General features: G+C 39.0%; 1 protein-coding gene across 1 annotated transcript in view; it reads left to right on the top strand.

Moving 5' to 3' along the window:
- Positions 1-25408, top strand: part of LOC139712423 (rho GTPase-activating protein 18-like) — a 200525-nt gene that overhangs the window by 24287 nt on the left and 150830 nt on the right. Inside the window, exons 2-3 of the mRNA XM_071624245.1 lie at positions 12560-12739; positions 17820-17993. Of these exons, the coding sequence (XP_071480346.1) occupies positions 17825-17993 (169 nt within the window). The 5' untranslated portion in view covers positions 12560-12739; positions 17820-17824. The remainder of the gene's footprint in view (positions 1-12559; positions 12740-17819; positions 17994-25408) is intronic.

Below are 25408 nucleotides of genomic sequence, written 5' to 3' on the forward strand. Positions count from 1 at the left end.
GTGGCTTAATGGCATTGCTTGCTAGGGTAAGCGCAAATCACCAAATGAAATCAATATAATATAAAGATATTATGTGCTAAGCCAGCAATAGGGAGAGACTTAGGCCCTTCCCATGAAACAGTGAGGGCGTATGCTGCCATAAAAACTTGTAAGATTATTGAATATTAGGGCAATGTGTCTGGATGGTCTCACAGAGCTACTGTACCAAGTCTCACGCATTCTGCGTGAGACTCAAGCATTTAGGGCCTGTCTCACGATCTCACGCAGGGCACCCATTTTTCTCATGCATCGGGTGAAGTCTGCAATTTGTGCCAAAAATAAGGAGTATAGCTCAAAGGATTCAAGTGATAGTTGCAATTGAAGGTATATTTCCCTTTTGTCTTTCAAAATTAGTAAAAAAATAATCACTTAAGTATACACCAGATCGCATCATTAAGAGCTAATAGTTCAAAAAAGCTCCCTACCATGGGAGGGGTGTCACCCTCCTCGTTCGCGCGAGCGCCGAAACGCCGAGTCATGAAAATCTCACTCATAAAAGTTTTTTGAACTTGGCATCTCTGGTCTCACATCAACACATTGTAATCCATATTTCGTATAAAATATACAATAACTCTATGTGTATGAAAGCACAAGAAACTGAGGTAAAATGAACTCTGTCATGTCGTAATATGATAGAGGGCATTGACCTTTGGTCATTGGTTCCCGAGTCCAAAGGCAGCAGGTGTGAAATGACTGCTAGTTTGCAGGTTACCTCATAAATCCATGCAAAGTTCCCATAAACTGTAAAAAATCCTCTATAGATAAAGTCTGCCCAGAATGGACATATACATTGTATAAATCTAAACTTGACAGGAAGTAAGCGTGGTACAGGTGTGTTTGTTTACCGCGTTACCCCAGGAGTGGTAGAATCCTACCGTTTCCTCGTCTTTAGCAGCCGTGAGATTTACAGGAGGATACAATGTACTTCCTGTTCCCTCAGAGGTCAGCTTCCAGACCAGTCGCACCGCCGGTGAAAAATCGCGACGTAAGGACAATTTGGGCAACAGTTGCATGGCAGCATTGCCAAAAGCCCTCCTAAAACATTGCTAGAAAAATTACAGCCAGTGTGTGATTTTTGTAACTTCGCGTGAACTTTCTTTCTGGTGATATTTTGCAATGAGAGTGCTTGCAATGAACCCATCAGCGGGGCTCTGTTTGAAAAAGTTATGCATAACATTATGCACCGATGGCAGAAATACTGTAAAACCAGAAGCATTCATAAATTAGAGCAAATTCCCTTAAGTTTTTTGTTTTTTGTTTTTTGCACCATGAAAGTTTCATAAGTATCCACCGGCATACAATGCATTGTGTAGAAAAAAACAACAACAAACAAACAAGCTTTCGTGTGCATTTTACTTAATTGCAAATATTGACTCCTAGCAAAATTCATGAAAGTTTTATATTTATGAATATTTCTGGTTTTACAGTTGATAAATCTGGTAGTGACATTGGTCAAAATGACTGACAGAATTTTGCGTTAACTGAATTATTCTTTAGGAGTGGTGCATTGGTATATGCTTCTCTCTTCACTCATAAATCAAATCATATTTGCAGATTTCTAAAGGCCCTGTCATAATTCATGGTCACATTGGCAAAACTTCACAAAGTTGAAGTTCTTGAAGTTTTGCCAGGGTGACCGCAAACCTCCCAAAAACTTCTTGCGAAACTTCTCGCAAAACTGCCCACTCAAACTAGGGAAATTTCCTGAACCCTGGCAAGTCTTCTCAAAGTTTGTGCAGTCTGAAAACTCGAAATTGAATTTTGTACTGGCATTTTGATACTGTCAAATGGTCTGGCATGACAATAATTCTCCCTTTGCTGGCATTTCTCATCATTTGAACCCCCCTCCCCCCCCCAAAAAAAAAAAAAAAAACAACACACACACAAAACTAATACCCCTTTCAGTAACCCTCCTGGCTTGGGCAAGGCCCGAGCTTAGTCGTAAAATTTTGAGTTTATGAATGGGTCAGGCCAAAGTGGCCCGCGCCAGGCGCGGACTAGTTTGGCACTGCTACAGCCTAGCACCAAGCGCGGGCCAGGCGTCGATCGAGGAATTTATGAACGGTAGCAGTGCCAGGCTCGGGCCAAAATTCCTTACATGGTCAAAGGTCACAATTACCTGGCTGTGCCTCCGCCGGAGCGTGCGTTCAGTTACCATGGTAGTTATCCCTTATGTGACCGAGTTCGTGAATGGGTCATCATAAAAGTAGTGCAGCTCTGCTGTGGTTACTGAACGCAATTTTTACTGCTTGGTGCCGGCCAATTTAGCTCAGGCCAGGAGCTGGCTAAAAATGCACGAGTTACTGCAAGGGATACAAAAAAACAAGACGAAACAAAAAAAAAAATGCCCAAAACAATAAAACAATCAACTTGTATATAGGCCTACATGTACATTCAAACTCGGATGGAACATTACACCTGAGATTGTGTTGCCGTATCAAGGGCACCATCATACTCACATATTTTTTCAGGGGTGGTATATCCCTTTAAAGGGATCCTTTAATTCACCGCAGAATTGTGACCAGAAAATGGTATACACTCTACCAAAACAGATATCCTGTAGGAAGGAAGCCAGTGTTGACTCACGGTGACATACGATGGATAGTGTCTTCTGCACACTGTCTCTCCAAAAATGGATCAAAACGAGACTGACTGGTCTACAAATGCAATGCAGCATGGACCTGCATTAGGGGTGGAATGTTACTTTTAAAATGATATCTCCGAAAAAATGCAGTACCCCCTCATGGTATTAACCTGTTGAAGACGAGTCTCGAGTATACTCGGGCAGGTGTCTATAGGAAATGTATGTTGTAGCAAAAACCAGTCTTGTCCTCAACGGGTTAAGGTGGGGGGGGGGGGGGGAATAGAAAGTGAGTGTGTACTCTGTAAAGTGTAGACGGAATTGGCACATACATGTAAACTGTTTTGATACCTGAAGTCGCAGTCAAGATACATGTATTAGAAAGTAATGTGATATTAATGAGTATTTGTAATGTTTACATCTTGTCTTGGTGAGTTGTGTTTGGCTTAAAACGGAAAGGAGACAAAAAAGGAGACAGTTAAACACTATTGCATATTTTATACACAGAGTAAAAACATGTACTTTGCCTGACAAGAACAGTTTTTAGTAATGCCCAACACCGACCATGTTCACTAGCTACCAGACCTGTACATGGTAGTTTTGCAACTGTGCTAGTAAGTACAAAAAGAATTGATGTTACAGGCCAGGGCTGCAGTGTATATGTACATTGTACAATTTACATGAAGGGTAGGCCGACACAACCTGTAAAATGTCAATCAGTTGCAATGTAGGAAGTCGTTACGCATTGCATTGATGGACTCCATAGCCATTCCGGTCCAGCAGTCATGGCTTCAGGCACCATAACTACAGTACCCGCAGGGAGGTGGCCTCCCTGGTACCTGGTATACATTGTACATCTGTCAGCTAGTGAAAGTTACCTCTTTTGGTTGGTTTGTTTGTCTGTCTGTTTGTTTTTGTTTGTCTTTTAATGTTATAATTATTGCTATTTCTTAAATGGCTGCTGTAGATTAAGAGGCCTGGAGCAGATGGGAGCTATTTCTTTGAGATGGTATATTTTGGTCTGGTTGTGATTCCTTAGAGGTTACATGCAATTTACTGCTTCTGAAAGTTGCCTCTGGCTTTTTTATGGCTGTGCTATTAAAGTGCAAGAAATTTTTATACATGATGCCCTGAGCAACAATGAGATATTTCTTTGACAGAGTGCATTTCAGTGCAGTTGTGATGCGAGGGCGGGAGCATGTACAGTGTATACAACTTTGGTAGTGTCAGTGAAAGTTGTTTCAAATTTTTTATGGCTGTGGTAGACTGTAAGAACTTTAAACAAGAGACCACGGTTGAGACAAGTTATCCCTCTAACAAGGTCCTTATACATTATAGTCTTACTGGGATTCTGTGGAGTTAACATATTGCTTTACAGACTCAAGTGATCGCCAGCTCTGGAATTTACAATCTGCATTGCTGGTTTAGAGTGTAAGAAATACCACAAATACAGAATGTAATACCCCTTTCATAAACTCATCCTCCAATTATCCGCATAAGAATAATGCGGACAATTCAATAAAAAATGCGTTCACAAACTCTGAAAATTATCCGCATTATTTTTACGAGCACCCGTCCTGAAAAAGGCGGATAATCGTCATGGTGACTGCACACGTCCCTCCTGCGGGAAAGACAGGTGACATTTGACCGCACCTTGGCAATTATCCGCATTATTTGGGTTTGCGTTCATAAACTCCAAATCTGGTCCCGATGCTGCTATTATGCGGATAATAGAAGGGTCGAAATAAAGCGCATTATTCTTTCCCCTCTCCAATTTTACGACCAAATGTTGCGGATATTATCCGCATTATTGAGTTTATGAAAGGGGTATCAGAAAATGAATGAAACTGTGGACATTGCGAATCAAACTCTAGTTTTTCTTTTTAGTTTTAGTCTTGAAATGTACAACAAAAATCCTTTGCATCAGCTTATTTTTAGATGTGTGATACTCATCAAAATACAATGTACCATTTGTCGTTGGGCAAGATGTTGTACAATATGTACTTTGCTGGATTATAGTAGGGCCTATATCAGAAACATTAAGTCCACATGTTTTCATTTATACAAAGCATTTTAGCAAACACATGTGAGGATTTGATGTAAATGTCCAATCTCGTATATAATATAGATCTGCATTACATGCTTCGGACTAAATATTCCTGTTCTTGAAAACATGCAAGGCTGTAGAATTCCATAATTTTCTTGTTTCATTTTCCAATTGTGCTTAAAATGTTACTATTCTGTCAGTTACGACTTGGGTCCATAACTGATATCAAATTCAATTTGACTTAAATGAGGCGGCTGTACGTTTTAACGTTTTGATTTAAATCGTTTCCTAGGATGGTAAGGCAGGCTTTTGGATTTGTTGTGCCCTCATAGGGAACTTTTCAGTGAAAGCCTTAAAGGGATCGTAAAGTTTTTATTGAGACAGAGATTCAGGTTTTCAACTTTTTGTGAAATGTTTTAAGAATCCTTGTGAAATATGAAAGAGCATGAAATTTTAAGAGAGATTCGAAGTCTATTTGATGAAAAATTGGTTTTGTAAATCACTGATGTTTCCAAAAACAAAGAGGTCCAAATAAAAGGCGTGACCCAGTTTTATGAGGACCACTTTCTTTTACTTTGTTTTTGGATATCTCAGTCATTCCAAAATTGATTTTTATCAAATAAACTTTGAATTCCTCTTAGAATAGTATGTTTTACAATATTTCATAAGTGATTCTTAATTATCTCGCAAAATTTATTAAATCAATATCTGAATCTCCATCTCAACCAAAACTATACCATCCCTTTTAACATGGAGAGGGATACCAAGGTATACAACACTAATTCCATTGAATGCAGTGGTGTCACTTCACAGTTATCCATATTACTATACATGTAATTGCTATCCATTCAGAATTAAGATTGGACAGTTGACTCATAAATGGCTCTTGACAAGTCTGATGTTAAATTGAACTACTGGTTTCACTACCGCTGCATCGTCTTCCGCTTGGGTTTATCTTTGAACAGGAATTCGCAATCTCTAGATCTGTCTGTTGTGGGGAGCCATGAATATAATGTTTTGCAAATTGCACTGTGCAACCTTGGAATGTCTCCACACTTTTTCATGCATTTGTTATGTTAACCGGTTGAGGACGGGTTGATTTTGCTACAACACGCATTTCCCGTAGACCCTTGCCTGAGGATATACTCATCGGGACTCGTCCTCAACGGGTAAAAAGTGCATTATGGATACATGTGACCAACACTACCATCATGTGAAAGTATGGGTAACTTGAAAAGCCTGTACATTTTTCATACATGCCATGTCCTAATCTAATGTAAATGGAACTGCAATTGTGTTTCATTCTGTTCAGTGAAATCAACTGAATCTCCGCTCTTTAGATTAAGAGCTTTTTATCAAGAGTGTTTCCACTTCCTGTAGAATAACCAATACGGAGTATCTGCCATCATATGAAAGGAGACTCTCACTACAATTTCAATTCAATTTTATTTCCACATAATCATTAAAAGGATACAAAAGATACATAAAATGTGATATAATGAACATCAATTGGAATGTACAGAGTAAGAGAACAATATACATACATACCATATTCACCAAGAAGGTGTTTCAACAAACACAAAGTGAATTACAAAGAAAGGAAATAATAACATGATGGATGATTTGTGGAGGGATCATGAGAAGTTTTTATGGAGTTCCATAAAACTTAGAAGTATGATCCCCAAAGAGTACAGAAATTGAAAGAGAGTATTACAGTGTATGTGTGTGTGTGTGTGTGTGTGTGGGGGGGGGGGGTTATCTAGATTTCATTTAATCGGATGCACTAAAAAAAAAATGGAACATAAAATTTCCTCTACAAGACTTGTCATTTAAAAGTTTTGAATGAATACATTATTAGTGGAAAAGTGAGCAAAGAAAATGGGATTCCATCGGGATCCCGATGGAATCCCATTTTCTTTGCTCACTTTTCCACTAATAATTTATATTCTTTCTGGTCAGTTTATTCTGTCTTTATTTGAATGAATACATAAGTACTTTGTAATTCCATTTTAACCCATTACCTGTGGGAACCTGGTAACTTGTGTATAGATTTATAGGGATTCCAAAATTCAGTATGAAATGGGTTAAAGATAGAAGGATATGTGCAAATTTAATTTCAGGTATTCCACCCATGGGCATATAGGCCCTTTACAAATCTGAATGGTACATAAAATTGTGTATTGTGTGTGTGTATGTGTGTATGAGGTGTATGTGCATTTTCTGCTTTAAATTGTATTGTACAATCAATGTACAGTGTACATGTATTCCATATCTTTGGTTTCACTGTGGTGCACTGTGTTTGTAGAAGTTTACATTACACGGAATAACATGAAGAGAACGGGCCTTGAACGAACGAAGGAAGAAAAGTCCCCTTTTGGATTACCAGGATAAAATAGCCCAACCTGTATGGAGTGTGTGTGTGCAGAGTCAACAGTCCCATCTGTTTGTTTTGCACGTGTGAAGATGTCTGAGCAGAGATGTCTGAATACTTCAACTTTAATAGATGACACAGAGCTGGTGGTCATGTGGTGCTTTCAGTCATTGCCAAAAATTCTTCCGTTGCAGCGTTTTGACATCATTTTACAAGCACGTAGAGTACATGCAAGAATTTCTGTTGCATGTCTTTTTTATGAGTACTTATTATGACTTTTTAGAGCAAAATATAAAAGCTGAAAGGACAAGTTCACCTTCATAGACATGTGGGTTGAGTGAATGCAGCAATATTAGTAGAACACATCAGTGAGAGTTTGAGCAAAATCGGACAATCCGTTAAAAAGTTATGAATTTTTAAAGTTTCTGCTCAGTCACGGCTGGATGAAAAGACTACTATAGCTTGTGATATAACATGAGTATAACGATATAAAGAAAGAATAAAGAAAATTCAACATATTTCCATTTTTTCCCATAACAAAAGAACACTCGACTTCTCTCTTTCAGTAGGCAGGGGGAATAATATTACCCTTAACATACATCAGTAGCAAGTCGAAGAACTGTGCACTTTATTCAAAAAGTAAAGTTTTTGTTAAATTCTCTTTTTATTTTCCTTTTAATAGTTGTACGCATGTGACATCATACACTGTAGTACACTAGTCTTCTCTTCCAGCAGTGACTGCGCAGATACTTAAAATATTCGTAGCTTTTGAACGGATTGTCCAATTTTCCTCAAACTTTCACTGATGTGTTCTACTAATATTGCTGCATTCTCTCAATCCTTATGTATATGAAGGTGGACTTGTCCTTTAAAGGGATGGTACAGTTTCAGTTGAGATGGGGTTTCGAGTTTCCAACTTTTTTTGTGAAATAATGATAAACCTCTTATGAAATATAAAGGAGCATAGAAGGGGAATTCAAAGCTTATTTGATGGAAATTGGTTGTGAAATGGCTGAGATATTAAAAAACAAAGAGGTTCTAATAAAAGGTGGGACTTTTATTAGGACCACTTTGTTTTATTTTGTTTTTGGCTATTTCAGTCATTTTAAAACCAATTTTCATCAAATAAACTTTGATCCCTCTTAGAATTTTATGCTCTCTAATATTTCATACTTGTATTTTTAATCATATTACAAAAAGTGAAAATATGAATTTCCCATCTAAACCAAACTATACCATCCCTTTAAGAAACAAGAGGAGAAAAGGGGAAATTTAATTGATGTAATATTATTCAACTTAACTTACAGTTGTCATTCAAACTATATATTGTAGTTTAATTTAGTGCTCTTTTTTTTTGTATGCATGTAGCATTTGCTGCCCTTGTATCAGATGTACAACTGTAAGAGAACCCACACCTGACACCAAATATTACAGACCTGTGCTTTATCAGATGAAAGGCTGTTATTCACTCACAGAGAGTGGTCATAGATGTGGTCGTTTTTTATGTGTCTGATTTTATGCTGTTCCATTTTCAGCATCACAGCCTTTGTGGTTTTGTCTCACACCCCTGGGAATGGAATAGTCAGTGATAGCCTTGGATGTGACAATGCCCAGCATGCAAATCAACTTTTTGCTCTACATTCTGTTTAGACTGTAACTGCAGGCTATCTTTAATTTTAAGACTTGTTATGAAAGAGAGTCAAATTAAACAGGCAAATCAAATGCTGAATGTATTCATGCCATGTACAATGTACAGCTGTACAATGTAAGCCTAAGGCGCTTTTAACACTTGCAAATATTTGCATAATCCCGTACCTACGGTGGGGCTAAGGAGGGGGGGGGGGGGGGGGGGGGGGCTTAGCCCCACCGTTGGTACCGGACTTTCCTTAGCCCACTTTCTGTTAACACTTGTTTTTGCCAAAGTGGGCTAGTCCCACCGATAATCCCGTACTACTAGTATCTGGCCCTGCAAAAACGCAGGCAAAAATTGGTACAGGATTAACGATAGTCCTGGGTCAGAGAAAGTACGAGGATTAAGAAACACAAGTGTAAAAAGGGCTCAAGTGTAAAAAGGGCTCAAGTGTTGCTATTGTGTGTAAAGATTGTCTTCCATTTGTACTCTTTGTGTGCTATAGCATGAACCCTATACATGTACATGTATGTGCCACATTATTCTTCGAGACATTGAGTGATTTTGGAAAACACTTTTTTTTTTGCAAATCCATGTACTGTAATTATTTATGGTCATATCTATGCTAGAAATATAGTCCAGCAAAGTTGTATGGAAAACTGAAAGCTTTGTTTCGCTATGTATTCTTTCAAATTTGACCCCCGTCCCACCTCCCCCCCCCCCCCCCCCCCCACTACCACCAAGAGACGCATAATATACAGTACAAATCTTTGGACAGCTACATAGTGTATTGTCACCTACAATGTTCCTCGTGACCCCGGTACTTCAACATTTTTACTTGCTGCATAATTGGCTACAGATGTCAGTTAATGGGAAACTGTAATATTGATTGGATACACACGTGTAGGAATCGGAGTACTCACTTCCTTGAAGTGGATTATGCATTACTAGTATACTCTGCTTAATTTGATAGTGTTAATTGGGTGAGCTCTTCTCCCGCCAACCCTGTGTTATATCAAACAGAGTATACTTGTAGCTGTATGCAGAACATTGGGTATTTTAGGGATTTATGTAAAGTATGTAAGAATCAAACCAGTGATGGTTCCTCAGGTGATACTGTAAAACCAGAAATGTTTGCGTACATGTTCATTTTGCTAATTTCACGAGAGCCAAGATTTGCGAAATTAGAATGCACGCATAAGTTCTTGTCTACACTATATGCATTCAATGCCAGTGGCAATTCACAAAAATTTCATGCCAGCGAAAAAGGCTTTCTGCTCCAATTTGCAAAAATTTCACACCGCGAATGCTTTTATACAGTCCGTGCTTATCTTCAATGGTAGCTGAGAATTAGTCGTAGCTTTCTTTAGATAAGATTAGTTTATGGCATAGTTTATTTTCTTCAATCACCTTGATTGATCATTTTTATGCAAATGGTGTGATGTCATAGGGAACAGAGAATCATGTAGACCTGCATGGACAAAATATGTATGAACTTGTTCACACAATTTACTGTCTATCTAGACAAACACAGATATGACTAAGTATTATGAAGCAAAACTATAAAATGGCATAGTTTTTAAGGACATGATGATATCAGGAATTCATTTGAACAGACACAAGAATACATGAAGGAATCTATCCCCTCCCCCCCCCCCCAAAAAAAAAAAGAAAGAAAGAAAGAGACACACAAACATTGTACATACAGTAGCTTATAATAGTCAAAAGGCCTACAGTATGTACATGTTGGATATATATGTATAATATGGGGATGCAACACCTTCAGATCTCTGCACCCGTGACTGTCAGTGCTGGTAGCTTGAGGGTCTTTGAGAAAGACTAGCTCTCTCCTGGCAATAAAATTCAACAAAGCCGCCAGGGAATGCTTTCACAGAAACTGAAAGTTGTAGCCACATGCTGTTTATGATGATATAAATAATATCTATTTCTGGTGTAGTCCAATGATTCTGGATCCAATGATTCTGGATCACTACTGCCAAAAAGAATAATAATGATAATAATAAAAAATTCTTGCTATTCCTGATTGACAAAATTTTATGCTTGAAAAAATATATGGTTGTACATTACATGGACATATGTTGTGTTTTGGAGTCTAACGTTGTTGAACATTGTCCAGCAATCTCTCCTTAAAAATAGATTTATGGCTCACATTTGTTCTGCACTTTTAGAATTTGCTGTGCTAGCCATAAACTTTTAAAAGCTCAAGTTGAATACCGTATGACTGAAACAGAGAGTACAATGACCAGTCAGTCTGTCTTGAATTGTGAGAGAACCAGATCAATAGAAAAATACAGTGATACAGTTTAGGTATTATAGACAGATAGATAAATATCATACAGCATGTAAAAAGAATGTAGCTATCCAATTGGTCGATTGCTCATCATGTGACATGCAATTAAAGTGCCATTGCGTGCTGTCGCCATCAACCATGCAATTTGTTTGAGCAAAAATGGATATCGCACAGGTGATGTCACCAATTTCCATTGACTTCTGTGTTAAACTCATGGATCGATGTGTGTGGTTTTTGTTCCATTTCACGGACCTGATGTCATAATAAAGAAACCTTGCCACAAACATTCAACAGTTACTAAACAACTTCAACTGCTCAGTTTCTTTAAAGCAACTGACTGACTATGCTACTTGTTCACCTTTCACAAAAAAAGAAAAAAAAAATGGTTACCATTTCTGTACTAAATTAAAGAATCTGTGTGGACCAAATCTGTTGATGTACAAAACAAATAATGTATGGTTATTACTCGTGCAATAGAACAAGATTTTGCACTCGAAAGATGAGGTACACTATTCAACTCGGCTTCGCCTCGTTGAAAAGAGCGCTTCTATCTTTCACCTCAAGTGAGATCTCGTATATCATCGCACGCGTAACCATTCAGTATTAGTATATTATAGAGAGAAGGAGAGAGATAGGAAGGGAGAGAGAGGAGAGGGCGAGAGGAAGAAGGAGAAAGAGAGGGGGGGGGGGTTAGAGCGTGTATATGCCCCCCCCCCCCAATACAAAGAACGGTTCATGTAAGCTGGCTCTCCCACCTCATGCAAATGTAGGAGCCTACACATTGTATGGTCTTTAATACTCTTACATCATTGCAAGCAAGATCACTCTTGCTGTTGTGAGCCTACCAATTACCGGGATGTGGGATGGGGCATTTTGATCGCCATAGCGATGGCTTGGTATCTGTTCCTCCAATCAAACTCTTGTGGCGGCTATGAACCTGTCACTTCCTTCCTGCTCCTGGTCTAGGAATGACCAGTATGCAAACATCCCCCCATGACCTCAGGGGGAGGAAACTCTGACCACCAATTGCTCAAGTGATGAGCCATGGGAATCAGACTCCCTTTAAAGGGACAGGTTTAGAAACTCGGATTCAATGTTCTATGATACTGTAAAAGTGGATACTTTCGTGTGAGTAATTCTTTTTTCTTAGCTTGGCCGTTTAAGTTGAATTTTGTTAATTCCGCAGAATCAGATTGTTAATTACTATGAACATACGGTGTATGGCATGACAAAATTTTTGCCTGCTTTTATTTTTGCGCTAGCTTCTGGTTGTGCGAAATGCGCGCAAATTTCAACACCACGAAAATTTCCACTTCCACAGTAATTGGTACTTATGTGATGGTATAAAACTGATGACAAGATCCATGAATAATTCCCAATCTTGATTATGATGTCAAAATATATAACAAGTTCATAATGGTTAAATTAAAAAAAACCAAATGCAACAATTTTTGGTGACTTAGAGGCTCGCTATTTACGACAGGGGTCAAATAATCCTTTACAGTTATAATCAAGTGCAGATCAAATCAAGTGTGGATGATATTTATATTATATTCATTTGTTCTATCTCATATATCCAGGGAAATCCAGGAGAGATCCTATTTTTGTGACTTAGGAAGGGGAAGGTATCACTGGCATGTGAACAGGTCGGCATCGTTCCACCGTTCTGCATCCACGTGAAACCGGGCCTGGAGGTGATGTGTTTCTATTTGTGTCGAAGGAGAGCACTGATTTTAGGAATATAGAGCAAGTTTTGAGCGGTAGGTAGTTCCAACAGAATATGACCATTCGTCACGACAGGAAAATGTTGCCTCTGTACATTCATTTCAATGTCTTTCCACAGATCTTAAAAAAAACATGGTGTACCTTCCATGTGTCAATGTCTACAGTAAGTCTAATAACTGCTTTGAATAAGCTTCTGGGAATTTCCAGCAGTACTTTTATTACAGACAAAACCTACTTCTAGTTCTGCTTAACTTGGATGTAAAGAGTATGACATCATAGTAAACAAAATGTCTGATTAGAATTGGGTTTAAGATTTAGGGAGTTATAGATGTTTAAAAGTTCACGGGTGTCACAAAAATAACAATAACACATGTCACTCATTACCCTCCATGCAAACTACGGTGTAGATGAGAGTAATCATGTCAGTGTCGCAGAGCTCTCCAATTGACCATTTCTGTATTGTACAGTTGAACCTCTCTTATCCGGCCTCCCTTTATCCGGATCGCTCTATTATACGGAGGCATTCTCGCCGTGATTTAAAAAAAATATAATAATTACGGGAGGAAAGGGGGATTCCCAACTCTTTGAGAACTCCTACACAAACACACATGAATTACATATTACTTCCAACATGATTAACATACATTATATCAAATTTCCTTCCAAATTGCTTACCTTCAGACATTTTAACATCCCCAAACATCCCCGAATCATCGCAAGAACATGGACACAAGATTATGCGCTTGAGTCCTCTCACTCACATGTAACAATGAAAAGGTTGCAGTATACACATTACTACATGTGGTACTACAATGGGCTACATCAGTACATGTGTATGTATATGCACATGTATAAAGCATTGAGTCTCCCGTATCCGGCCAAATCCCTTATCCGGATGAGCCCCGGTCCCGACTTGTCCTGATACGAGAGGTTCAACTGTATTCAATTTTAATGCATGCTATGTTAACAAAAGACTGCCTACCAAAGAAACTAGCGGGAGGCTTGCTCTACCTAGCAACAGCAGATGAATACTGAGTGAGTTCCTGCTCAAGAAACTTAATTGGAAGGAGCAGCTGAAAAAAAAAGAAGATGGTTGTTACTAGGCAACAGGAAAGAAACGTTGCAATGAATTATAATGAATTACAGTGACGGTATGTTAGTTTGTACCTGGTACAGAAGTATTGGTGAGATAATTTAAATATATGTAATCCCCTCTCAAATTAAAGACATCAGTGCTAGGTATGTACTTTGTATGCCTGTTAGTTTGATGTGATAGAAAGATGATTTGTTTGACCGATTAATAGCAAGAAATTGATGGAGGAAGTCTAATTTTTTGCATGGCATGGGCATCATTTCTTCAATTTAGAATTAATTTGCATTGATGATAATTTTACTAATATTACAATACTGAGAATGCGTGGTAAACTAAATGGAATCATATAGCATCAAATCTTTGAGGTATCAAAGTGCTTTAAACCTTTTGCTCACATGGACTGAATGTTTCATGCACTATCCAAATTTGGCATTATGATAAATGAGAGTCAAAGGGTTATATTCAGTGAACTGTATGCGTGTGTGCAGTACCATCGATTTTACATTCTCCATGTATGTGGGAAGTGTGAACAAAATGTATAAATGTGTTTGAGTACGAGGCTGTGAGTGCCTGTGTTGGACGTCAGTTTGCCGTTATCTTATTCTGATATGAACGTACTGGAGAATGCCAGCAATGCGTGCCCCTTGTCATAGAGAGAGAGAGAGAGAGAGAGAGAGAGAGAGAGAGAGAGAGATAGAGAGGGGAAAAGACAGAGAGACAGAAGGATGGACACAGAGAGAGAGAGAGTAATAGAAGCGGAGCTGCCAAGTCTCCCTGATTCTGCCGGAGTCTCCCTGAAAATGTCAAAATCTGTTCGTGTCTGAATATAAAGAGAATAGTAAAATCTCCCTGATTTGGGAATTATTTTCGCCCACTGAAATGCATGTAACACACAGATATCTCCCTGATTGCTGTGTGGGATCTCCCTGATTTGGATGTGGGAATGTTGGCAGACCTGTAGAAAGAGGAAGAGGGGAAGAGAAAAAAATAAAGCAAGGCACAACAATTTGTCGATATTCTGAGAAATGGTATGCTAATTATTATAATTTTTTTTTAATTCGAGATCTTTCAAATGGAAACATTGACCATATGATTCTAAAACTTCTTGTGGGTGTTGATTTGGTCCGCTGGCGTGTTAATGGAGTGATGGGAATCTATTGTTATTGATATTGACATTTTTTATCAATCTTAGTGGGGGAGTAACTGGAAGATGCAATTCTGGCCTGAAGGTGACAAGTTAGCATGAATACATCTATGATTAATGTAACAAGAAAATGGCAGTACAAAAGGACAAAGTTTTCCTACCATTGTAAGCATGAGTATCATATGCACAGAGGATTGATTCTTGATCAGGGGCCTGTTTCATAAAGAGTTGTGATTGATCTTAATGCTTAATTTATGGACCGTAACTAGTGAATTGAGCATAAGTTCATTGCTGAGCGTAAGTCCTGTTTCATAAAGACACTTATGCTTGATACCAAGAAAAATCAAGCAAACTTTCAATAGACAGAGCGTTACTTGCGATCAATCGCAAAATTTATGAAACACGTTTTGCGATTGATTGCAACTTGCAACTTATGCTCAATCTTTATGAAACAGGCCTCAGATATAGACTGTAGAGGACATGGAGTATAATTATTTGAACCCTCAATTTGATTTTGCAATTAATATCGATCTTCTTTCTGCAGCAGCGACAGGAAAGGGGAATACTGTATTTTACAATCTGTTGAACATGGTTGTTTTCACGTTCAGACACTTTTGCAAATGAAGAGGTCACAGACATTTTTGCGAGAAGTTGTTTTCGCAATCTTAAAACAACGAGGCTTTTGCAAGTACATTAATGCCTGTCAGTTCAAGATACGTTTATTTTTGTGAGTTGTTTTAAAAACTTGTGGTCCAAAAGTGATTCATTAAAAATTGTGAAAATTAAACCGTTGCAAAAATAAAAGCTTATATTAAAGGCAGTAGGAAAAAGGAAATGGTTTTAGTAATGGTTTTTAAGGCAGACCGGTGTACAGGCATTATCACTTCAAATGAGGAGCAGGGGGAGGGATTTTAGTTTGAGGGGAGGGAAAGGAGGGGGGCTTGAGAAAAGGAAACGGTGGTGACAGTGCATATGAGGAAGACAGGTTTACAGGCATAATCACTTCAAATGAGGGTCAGGGGGAGGGATTTCTTATGGAGGAACGGGAAGGGAGGAGGAGGTTTGGGTAATGAAAAGGAAGTGGTGGTATGAGGAACCAATGGTTTATGAGGCAGACAGGTGTAGAGGTATATGTATGATCATTTCAACCAAGGAACAGAGAGGGATTTTTATTGGAGGGGAGGAAAATAGAGATTGGGAGTGGGGGAGGGGGTTAAAAAGGAAGTGGTAGTAGCAATGGATTTGAGGGTGGTGGGTGAAAGCTTCACATAGGGAACATGGGGGAGGGGGGTAATCATCGTAGGGGAAGAAGAGGAAGGGGTGGGATGGGGGAGGGGGGTTAGTAGATGGGAAGAGAGAGAGAGAGTAGGAGAATAGTTTATGACCCAAAGGACTGGTTTTTCTCTTCTCCAATGCATGGATGTCCCTCTGTCTGTTGGATGACACATCGATGACCTATGTGGTCTTTTTATTTTATGGTGCTGATCTATGCTCCATACATTCTTAGCATACCACATGACAGGGTAAGTAGAGATCATAAACATTAACCTGGCTTAGAAATGGAGCCATCTCTATATCCTCCTGAGCATCTGTTTGTTTTTTTCTTATTTTAGTTGAAGCTTGGTATAGAAGAAAAGGCTGTAGCATTATCATTTAAACCTCAGCAATGTGCTTCTCTTTTTCTGTTAATAGGTTCATTGAATTAGTTCTTTGTTTAGTCCAAGTGTGGTAGGAAAAGAAAAGACCGTGTATAAAGTTTTCTTTTAAAACTTTGAAAATGTCCTTATCATATGTTTGTGCATTTTGTATCAAGAGGTTCTTTGAAATACTATTTCTATCATGTGATTGGAAAATGCATCGATAAAGGTTCAAGAAGTAAGAGACAAAGGACAGAAAGAGCAAATCCTCATTTTATCAGGTATTTTTTGTTTTTTGTTTTTTGTTTTAGAGCATGTGATTCAGTGCTTCTGGTGCCAGGGCATCATTATGTATGAAAAAAAAAAGTAATTGAAGTCATCAAAATCATGGATCTGTAATTTTGTTTCATTGGAGCTGAAATGTCATCCTAACTCAACTTACTGTACATTTGCAGGCTGCTGAAGTTAAAACATGCCTAACCTCACATTCTCTTTCATGTGTGAAGTGCTCTGATTAATGGATGTGGTAATAGCTGCATTGTAGTGATGAGCCTTTGATATTCACTTTACGTTAATTAGTGTGAAGTGATGCCATGTTTCACCTCTCTTCACACTGCGTGTGTGCCTCCATTGTAATTTTAATCAAAGATAAAGGATATTAGTGAATTAACCCGTTGAGGACGAGTCCTGACTATACTCGGGCAGGTGTTGATGGGAAATGCGTGTTGTAGCAAAATTAGCCCGTCCTGAATGGGTTAGTACATATGTGTATATTATTAGCAGGGGCAACGTGTACTAGGATAATAGATGGTTTTTACCAACATACAGACATTATGCATACTTGTTCCACATGTTTATCGGTTAGTGAGATATCGATCGAAGTACATTCACGTGTGCATGTGCGTTGCATATCACTATTGTTCAAGACCTATAATTGGGGAAAAAAATATCGATAGCGCAATCGTCCAATTGAAAGAATTGTGTGATTGACTAGTCTATTTCAAGTTGTTTTTGTTTTTGTATACCTTTTAAAATTTATGGTTGAACCCCAATAGATTAAAATAGGAGTGACAAAAAAAAAAATCAAATATTTTGCAGAAGGCATGTCTCAGGTATATTCTACAGACAAATATAGCAAACATAATACTCAGGGTATTTGTACACTTTAATGCAGCTTCTGCAATTTTTATGTAACGAGTTTCAGAAACAGTCTCTACCATTTCCATCTTCTCTTCTTCCAGATATCATGAGCTCCCCGGAGGGGGAACTTCCCCCAAACTCCGAGCTCAGGACGTACTTCTCTGAGCTGGAGGAGATCGAGAAGTCGAGGGCAGTTACCAAGGAGATCATCCCAAGCTCCCCGAGTCCTGAGAGGACGTTAGAGAGAGAGGAGAGCAAAGATTCTGTTACATCAGGTAAGGTGGAAGGGAGTGAGGCATCATTCTGTCATCTAAAATTAAGTTTTCTCTCAGCGTGAATTATAATAATAAATGGTCTTTGTATAGTGCATTTCCAAGAAAATACCACTTGATGCACTTTAATATGTGATTAAAATATTGATATCAAGAGTCACGAGTTTAGTTTCTAATAGCAAGATACTTTGTATTCCAGTGTGGAATCAGTTCCTCCTGTTTGTGGAATGATTCATCCTTGCATATTCACATCATTATTATCATCATCATCATCACCATCATCACAATCACCATCACCGTCACCGTCACCGTCACTGTCACCGTCACCGTCACCGTCACCATCACCACCATCACCACCACCACCAGCATCATCATGAGAATCCTCATTCTCATCTTTAGCAACATCATCAATGTGTATTTCAGAGCTGAATATGGAAGATGAGTGTCATGAGAGCTTTGTATCAGCAACATTGCTGGCTTATCTCCCTTGCTGTACCACTTTCCACCACTATCGAAGACTATGCGTGGGGATGCCATGGAATGGGAAGGCCGGCCCAACTTGAATGTATACAATTTGTATTCAAGAATCCCTGTAACAAATTAGGCGTTTTCAAATCAGCCCGATAAAAATCCAAGCTCGAGAAATTTTTCGTGATTGCGAATTACAAGAGCGCTATTTCATTTCTTGTTCACATCAGCCCGAAGAGAATTAGCCCGAATTTTTTTTTCGAGCTAATTCGACAGCTGAGTATGTGCAAACAGCATCAGTAATGTGTGTGCCGTCTCAAAAATTCCTCATGGTTTGTGTGCAGTTTGCCTCAATCCATCGGGTCACACACGCTAGGCATGATGGGATGCATCATGCTAATTTCTCGAGTCGTTTTCACATTATCAAATAGCGCGCTACTATCCCGCTATTTAAGAAATTTCCCGTGTTGGACCCGAGAAATTTTCTCGACCAGAGCGATACAATTAGCGCGCTAAATTTGTGTTCACATTATCAAATAGCGCGCTATTTCGTTATTGGGTGAATTTCCCAAGTCAGAAAATAGCGCGCTATTTGGCAACATCGGGCTGATGTGAAAACGCCTATTGTGTACAGCTTTATCACTATTTAAATCTCTCTTTACATTCAAGCACACACACACACACAGCCAAAGAACCTCGACTGGAGGCAACTGTTACCAATGAGTTATATGCTTTGATGCACATATTTGCTGACTGGTGCTGTTCATGGTTTTCAAATATACACCGCATGGTCAGTGAATGAAGAGCTATTGACTCAATCCCCATGCCAGCAAGTCTTCAACGTGAAGCATTAGCAACGGTTATGCCATGATAGCAGTTGACCTCTATGTCCATCATCATCAAATCTTCTCCTTCTTCAGCTTTATTGTGATAGTCACCATCAATACACTTGTACATTCATAGTGATCAGAGAAATATGTGATTCATAATTGGTATCATTTCATCATGTGGATCATCATTGTTTAAGCATCATTATCATCATTATCATCAACATCATCATCATTATCATCATTGTCATTGTTATCATCATTGACAACATCATAAACTTCCATGCAGTATCCATAACCAACTACCATAATATTATTATTGACAACATCATCATCGTCGTCGGCGGCGGCGGCGGCGGCGGCGGCGGCGGCGGCGGCGGCGGCGGCGGCGGCGGCGGCGGCGGCGGCGTCGGCGGCGTCGTCATCGTCATCATCATCATCATCACCATTACTCTCCCCATTAATCATTACCATCATCTTCGATGTCTCCTAAATCAACTATTGTTATCAACATTAACTTCATCCAGAACCATCTTTAGAATTTTCATCATACCCATTACAACTATCATCAACAGCATGCCCATGACCAACATTGTCTTAAATGCCATCATCATCATCAATACTGTCCTCATCATTGATAACACCGCCATCATTTTCATCGCACTTATTGATGCAATCCTCATGTTACCATAAAACTGTGTTGATGCTATGATACCACACCTTTTACATCAATATTTGCTGACAAGTGGTTTCAGTGGATAGAAACATGTGTCCCATAGAGACTTCAGATCTTGACAACGCTGGCTTCATTTTTGATATACGTGCAGATTTGTGCAAAATGTCATTCTTAGACAGCGACTGGGTGTGTCAGAGGCATACTGTTCTTGTTCAAGGTACTCTGTGGCATTATTAGGTTGGCAATTTATGACTATGAGTGTGTGTTTGTGCTGGATTTTCAAAGGCATCACATGTCTGACATGTAGATGAGGCTTTGAGTAGGTCAGAACTGGTCAAGACATTTGATCTCAAGACTAATAATTTAGAATATTGAGTGACCTTTATCTTTCTTTTCAATTTTTGGCTCTCTCTTCCCCCTCCCCCTTTCTCCATATCTTTCCAAAAGCAAGGAATGCTGAGCACACATGTACACCTATTCTGTATCACTTACATTTCATACTACCAGATAGAGAGAGACAGACAGAGAGAGAGAGAGAGGTAGAGAAAGAGGGAGATACAGAGAGAGAGGGAAGTACTGCCTAGCTTGACAAGTTCGGTGTCTGCTTTAATTTCTCCATTCATCTTCAGATGTGCGTGAAATTGCCAAAGCCGCAGCCTTACGCTCTCCCCCACATCTCCCCATCTCAATCTCATGAGTCTGCTAGCATCTTGTGCGTTTCCACGGCAACAGAATTCTTTGATACCAGCCTGTACCTTTTCATGTGTCTTGCCGGGTGCAAACGTCATGCTCTGAACACACAATGAGCAAATTTTTTTGTGTGTAGCCGGAAAGAGAACTCGCATCGGCTGTTAGATAGCTTTTCATTCTCTAAAGGAGAAAGGGGTATTGCGTAAATGATGCATTTAAGTGTTGCTAAGGCCAAAGGGAAGATGTAGGCAATTTAAGGGGGGGGGGGGTAGATATGAATTGATGACAGGAGTTAAAGAAAGAAGAGTTAAAAAGCAAACAAGGGAAATGACCTTGAAATTGCATTTCTCCGAGACTTCAGGTTGCTCTGGATGAATCGGTTGCTATGGAGGACTTTAGTTGCTATGGGAAAATATCATGACGGTTAGAGGAAGTCTTTTCCCTTTCCCCACAAGAGGAGGTATTAACACTCTATAGGCGATGAAAACTTATTTTATTTTAACAGATTTCTGGCAGTTTCTTGATATTTCACTTTTACACGTACCTTGCCACATATTTTCTTCTTTTTTTTGTCAAACATCACTTATTTCTGCATTTTTAAGTCATTTTTTTTAAAGAAGTTGCTTTTCTGGAGGAATCACCACTGCAGTGCTTTTTTTGCAAGGAGTGATATTCTAGTTTGTTTTCACATGTGCATAGAAACACTGACTGTCAAACCCATCAACCCCTGGGAGAAGTTTGCTACAGACATAATCATCTTATTTTCAGTGACTTGGCACTTTCATAAATTTTCTGTACAGTTTTTTCTTTCTTTTTGGCAGAAGATTACATGGACCTGGCTAAAATCATTAGATTTGCAAAAAATAAAGATAAAAATTAAAACCGTTGCCAATTTAGAGAGAAGTAAAGTTTTAGTCAAATTGTAAAATGTGTTGCCAATATAACCCATTTCATACGGGAACCTGGTGGCCTGTGCATTAAGTTTATGGGGACTTCAGTATATGAATAATTTATGAGTTGTGAGTGCATAGGGCACGAATATCGCACGAGGCGCGAGATAAGCCACTGGTCTATTCAACAAGGCACGTAGCGCCGCGTTGAATAGACCAGTGGCAAATCTCACGAACAAAATCATAAATTATTCGTTTTATACAACACCTTGTCCACAATCACAGTACTAAATTAGTGACCGCCAACTCAGGAAGGCCCAAAAATAAATGTAACAATTAGGCCGAGAATTGTAAACCACCCTGTGTACTGCTTTTAAACACTCGTCATGATTCGACCACACAGTCACAGGAATCACTCCGCAGGGTCTATACCCATTCTACACTAATGTTAGATCGAGTTAGGCCTGACTGTTAGGCCGATCTGAGATGTCGGTAGATCTAGTAGTAGGTCTAGACTTTGTCTATTTCCGAAAATGATTTTGTATAAAAACACAGAAAAATAATCAAATTACGGTCTCCCAACTTGAAATGACGTCTTGATTTTGGGATCACTGTGGTCCACGTTTCAGATCAGAGTCAAAAGTAAAAACACAGCAGTAGGTATAAAGGCCGCAATACATGCAACTAGCTAGGTAAAGTAGCTGCGCGTACACGTTAACGTTGCCAGTAGTCCGCCGCGCCTGGTCTGTGAGACTTACCGGCAGCGCAGCGCAGCCGGCCAGCACGTACAATGTAGTTTGCTGGCGCTTTGCTGCTGTGAGCCACAGAACTCTGTGAGCGGCCATGCATCAGTAGCCCCCCGCGAAGCCGTGCTATAGTACCTTCGAGCCGTGCAATAGGCCCATGCCAGGGGCCTATTGTATGGCTGTCACTCTCAATGAGTTTGACAGGTATTTTCTATTGAATGTCATGTGACATGTTCTTGGCCAATCACAATTTGACATCATTCTGAGGTGTTGTATAAAATTCTCTATGGAACAGGTTAAGAGTGAATTTTGATAGCAACTGACCCATTGAAAATTGGTCTCCAGTATATGTGGGTATAAGAAATGTATGCTATGAACAACAAAATCAGCTTGTTCATAATGGGTTAAGAGGTACTTGAAATTAGCTGTGTGTAACAGCAACGAGCAATTGTAGATCTTATATCAACAACAATCAGCTCAAGTAAAAACAATTTGTTTTTATCACACCTCCATATGAAACACTGACGATGAATCCGAGACTCTGTGATGAGGGGATGCTGCACCACGCCATTGAATAGGGTTTCTTGGCTTCAATAGCAAAATGATGGCAACCGCAACGATCATTTGACCACAAGATTATTAAAGCAACTATTATTTTCAGGACTGTATTAAAAGCAAGATGAATATGGCGAATGCAGGAACTTGATCATCTTTGTTCGCTGAGAGTGAATAGAAGATAGAGGGGTGTTAAGCCCCTGGAAATGGGTTTGGTGGTTGGTGTTATGCAAAAATAAAAATAAAAATAGAATATGGGAAATAATCATGGATATTTGAATCTAACCAGTCATATTTGCCTGCCATAGTTTAATCCACCCATCCCGTGTAGTTTCTCTTCGTCTTTGTAGTTCATTCTGAATAAAGCAGAGGGAAGACTGGCGATCTTTGCCACTCTTATAACATTGGGGGCAGTGATTGAAAAAAAATATTTGAATTAGCATATTTTTGACACATTTGCATAGTTCACTCGTATCACAAAATACCCTACCATACAAAAAAAAATAAATAAAAATCACAATAAAGCTGCAAATTTAAGGAGATACCACGTATTTTCTTAAACCGTCATGGTGAGGGTTTATTCTGGAAATGGTTTTTGATAATGTTCATGTTTTGTATATATACCAATACTTAACATTGATTACACTGATTAACATTTTCATATTGGTAACTTTCATCATTAACTCACATTTTAGAACTATGAAACTTTTAAGCTGGATTTTCTATTTTCCTTCTGCAAATGTTAGCAAGGGGCTTTTTAAAAACATCTACATTTGTATTATACCTTGCATATTTGTACTTGTGCATGTACATATGTACAGGGTGTCTCTAATAAAAGTAAACCCAACTTCAACAGCAAATTTTTGGAAAACTATATATAGTATTTGCACATTATTTTTTCATGGTTAGATAGTCCAATAAGTCCTCTATCCAATGATACCACATAGGTTATGTAATTCTCATGCATGACTGAGCATGATTCAACTTTATGAATGGGTGTGAAATCATCACTGTGGCAAGTTATTTCTTGCTATTGTCATGCATTCAGGGCATATTTGAAGTTAATTTTTTGTCACATGTTAGGCCTATGATTTCATAACAACTTCAGCAAAGGTTGTTCCTGACACATTCACACTTCACATGCTTTCCATACATGGTACAGTTGAAATTTAGCAGAGTATTCCTGGTAACTCGATACCAGGAAACAAGAAGTTTCGTGGAAGTTCAAGAGGCTTTTCGGGTGCAGTTCCCCGACAGGCAGCCTCCAACAAAAAGAGCCATCTGGTACAATGTGAGAAAGTATGCTGATCACGGAACTTGCCACAGTGATGATTTCACACCCATTTACTAAGTTGAATCATGCTCAGTCATGCATGAAAGTTACATAACCTACGTGGTATCATTGGACAGATGACTTATTGGACTATCTAACCACGAAAAAATAATGTGTAGATATTTTATAGTTTTCTGAAAATTTGCCGTTGAAGTTGGGTTTACTTTTTTTAGAGACACACTGTATATCAGGCTTATCACTGCTGCTTCCTCTGCTGCAATAGAAAGAGCTTGTCTGAAGCCTTGTTTGATTGAATCTTTTAGATGTACATGTACGGTGGGAACTTCAGTGTAATTGATGTGTGTCGGTACTTTGCCTCAGACAATTATGTTTAGATAGGATGCTAATACTTCAATTAGAAATTATGAGGTCAAAGGTCAAGCATGATTATCGCCAATCCTCTTGAGCTTTGAGTGCTTGTAGTGCTGTTGGGACTCAACTCACATTAGAGGCAGCGCCACTGGTTTAAACAACAGTTTAGACTGTCTCCCCACCCCCCCCCCCTTCCCCATTTGAAGCATACACGCTCAATTTTTCTTAAAAATCATGACACAGTGTTAACATCATTCAGTTTGTAGCCTGCAAATCTTCAACTGAAATGATTACACACACACACACACACACACACACTCACACACAATGCCTGATTGATATGCCAAAACTTGCAGAAATGTAAATTACGAGGTTTGCTATCAAAATTCAGAAGTGAGGTAATTTATGTGACCATCATCAAAATCCTTTTTTTTTTTTCTGAGCTTGTGAAAATGGAGATGCAACCTTTACACTACAGCGCTGCAGCCCCCTGTGGCCGAGTTCGGTATCTGGTGAAATGATCTTTTTGAATAAGTAATATGCATGAAGGCCCCACGCTGTGCTATAATCCCACAGTACTGCAATATGTGAGGTGTGCGACATTGATGATATGTAAATTGGTGTGCTTACCTGGCAGGTACAATGTATGTGGTTTTCCAGATTACATTAAATGCAGCATGATATAAATGGTGCAAGCTGCCATTTTGCATTCTCTCTTTTTCCCCGCTGGTAAAATTTATCAGATTGAGCACCTGATGGTTACGATAAAATACTGAGCCAAGTAAATGGCCAAGGTTGTTTTATGCAAAATGGATGACTGTTTCAACCCATTGAGGACGGACTGATTTTGCTACAACACACATTTCCCATAGACACTTGCCCGAGTATACTCAGGACTCGTCCTCAATGGGTTAAGTACAG

The sequence above is a fragment of the Diadema antillarum genome, unplaced genomic scaffold (genome assembly GCF_040938485.1).
Source record: "Diadema antillarum isolate AM-2024a unplaced genomic scaffold, OU_Dant_1.0 seq00001804_RagTag, whole genome shotgun sequence".
NCBI classification, from domain to species: Eukaryota; Metazoa; Echinodermata; class Echinoidea; order Diadematoida; family Diadematidae; genus Diadema; species Diadema antillarum.